We start from the raw sequence: 2,579 nt of genomic DNA on the forward strand, positions 1-2,579 counted from the left end.
AAACCCCACTCCCGCCCGCGCGCCACCCGGAAGTGACGTCGCACGCTGGGGGCGGGGCCACACCATTTAAGGGGAAACCAAAGAGTTTTCCCCTCAAATGGCAGCCATTTGAGGGGGAAACTCTTTGTTTTTTCCTCAAATGGTGTGGCCCCGCCCCAGCATGTGACGTCACTTCCGGTGACGCTCTGGCGGTGCGCGCGCATCCCGAACAAGCTCCCGGAGCGACTGGACGCTCCCCCGCCGGTAAGTATTTTGAATTTGGCAACCCTAGCCAGGAGGACCGCAAGCGCCACTTGGAGTTTGGCAGACCTAAACCCCTCCCCATGTATGTCCCTCTTGGGCACGGGTTCCCCACCAAATATAAATCAGGAACAGTAATAGTTTTCACGGCACAGCTCTGGCAGCTCTACGAGGTCGCCGAGGGCTTTCTGTAAAGGGGACCCCCCCTCATCTCACTCACTGAGGAAGGCCCAGTCTGCATCTAGCATTTGTTCCGCTGTCTGACCAAACCCACGCTGGAACAGAAATCCCCTTCTAGATTGCATGCCACTTTCACTTTGATTATTTGTCGGATTTTACGGCAGTTTGTAAGACGCTCTGACACTCCTTTGGGTAGTGAAGGGCGGGGGTATAAATCCAATCTCTTCCTCTTAAAGACGAACAAAAGTCGTGGCTGGGGAGGAGCTGTCGCGAGTCACGGCTCACTGCTTCAGATAGTTTGCGGAGAGCCAGGAGTGCGGGAACCTTCCTGATCTCCTTGAGCAGGCCGTTCCACAAGGAGGGGGCCACAGTGGAGAAGGCACTGGTGGTGGTGGCAGTTGTTAACTTTGCCCATTTGCAGGTTGGCATCTGCACGACGGGACCCGGCTCAGATGAGCAATGCTGTGGCGGCAGAGCGGGGGGGGGGAGGCAGCCTGACGTAGGTGAGGGACCAAGGCCGTGAAGGGCTTTGTAAGTGCCAGCCAATACCTTAAATGGCAAAACTGAGTGGAGGCTGAAGGGTGAAATCCTCCCTCTCCCTGCCCCACCTGGCCCCGAGGCAAACTGAGGCAGCAGAAGCCTGCTGTCTTGTAAAATGATGTGTGGGGCCTTCATCTCATCCGTCTGAGCCCAAAAGCCACCTAAAGTGCCATCCTAAGTAATGTTCCCTCTAAGCTGAGTTAGTGTGAGCTAGCTCACAGTTTTTTAGCCTCCAGCTCACACATTTTTGCCTTAGCTCAGGAAGGAGGGCTCCAGAGCAAACTAGTTTATGCAGCAGCCAAATTGCTCACTCACAACTTTAATGCCAGTCGCTCACAAAGTAGAATTTCTGCTCACAAGACTCCACAGATTAGAGGGAACATTGATCCTAAGTAGAGCTGTGCCCTGCTGAATTCATTGAAATTAATGGGTTTAGAAAGGTGTCACTCTGTGTAGGATGGCGCTGTTCATGCGTTGAAAGCCACATAGGAAGAAGAGAGACTTTAAACGGATTGCAGTTCCTTCTCTTTGCTCCAGCGCTACTTCACCTTCGATCAGAAGCACCGTTGGGTGCCCAACCGTGGGGTGCCCAGACAACAGAAGAGGAACAGATTGCGGCCTGGTTTCCTTTTCCCTCCCGGCCATGTCCTGAGATTTCCTGCGTGTTTGCGTTTGCAGGGTCAGAGTCTGTACGAGCAGCAAGTCTACTTGGACGCTTTGGAGTCCTTCACTCACGCCTCCGAACTGCAGCCACAGAAGACCCTTTATCGCAGGAGGAGGTAAAAACGCGTCTGGAGTTGAGGCAGGGCTCCCTCGCAACAGAGCCAATCCGCCTGTCACCAGAAAGTTTTAGAAAGTGGTTACAGAATTTGACATGATGTGTTGTAAGACTGTGCAACCGAGTGGTTAATTTTTTTAAAAAAACTTTCAATAAGCTTGCTAAACAGATTATCACAAAGTCCAGTGGCACCTTTAAGACCAACAAAGTTTTATTTTGCATATAAGCTTTTTGGGACCTGTTGCTGCTTTATTGTGTGCTAGCCTGCTACCCACGCTTTGCTACGGTATTTAAGTTCCGTAAATCCAGTTATAATACGGATGATGTAAAATTTGAAATGTGAAGGACCTCTCTCTAGACCACACTGGTGGTTCTGCCCTCAGGTGCTAGGATCGCCAGGCTGCTTGGTGAGCTCACTCTGGAGCAGGCCACATAGAACTGTCCATTTACGAAGCAGTCGTCTGTTAAGTCGACTCCTGCCACCTTCCACAAAAGTGATGGCCTCTCTACTTGTGTTCTTGGATTGTTTTGCTCATATGGAGACTGTTGTTCTGAGCACCTCAGGGTGATCTTGCTGGTACTTGGCCTGTGCAGCTCAGTGCACTGCAGGAGTACTATGTGCAAATGTCTTTGCTGCATTCCTAAGTTGCCTCCTCCTTGTAGCATTGGTGTATCTGGCTCGACGTTTGCCATGAGCTTTCTTGGGGGCAGTAAGAGGTGAGAGGTGTGAGGGGGAGTTGGTGTGAAGGAGTGGTGATGTGGTGGACATTTCTTCAGGTTCATGAGAGAGGCACACATTGAAATGGCTCCTAGAAATGTCCTTTACTATCTCCCCATAAAC

At 51.3% G+C, this 2,579-nt stretch overlaps 1 protein-coding gene across 1 annotated transcript in view; it reads left to right on the forward strand.

Moving 5' to 3' along the window:
• Window positions 1-2,579, forward strand: part of TTC16 (tetratricopeptide repeat domain 16) — a 37,298-nt gene that overhangs the window by 5,083 nt on the left and 29,636 nt on the right. The window contains exon 4 of the mRNA XM_015410402.1: window positions 1,639-1,739. Coding sequence (XP_015265888.1) covers window positions 1,639-1,739 — 101 coding nt within the window. The remainder of the gene's footprint in view (window positions 1-1,638; window positions 1,740-2,579) is intronic.

This window comes from Gekko japonicus, unplaced genomic scaffold (assembly GCF_001447785.1).
Source record: "Gekko japonicus isolate JY-2015 unplaced genomic scaffold, Gekko_japonicus_V1.1 scaffold1863, whole genome shotgun sequence".
NCBI lineage: Eukaryota > Metazoa > Chordata > Lepidosauria > Squamata > Gekkonidae > Gekko > Gekko japonicus.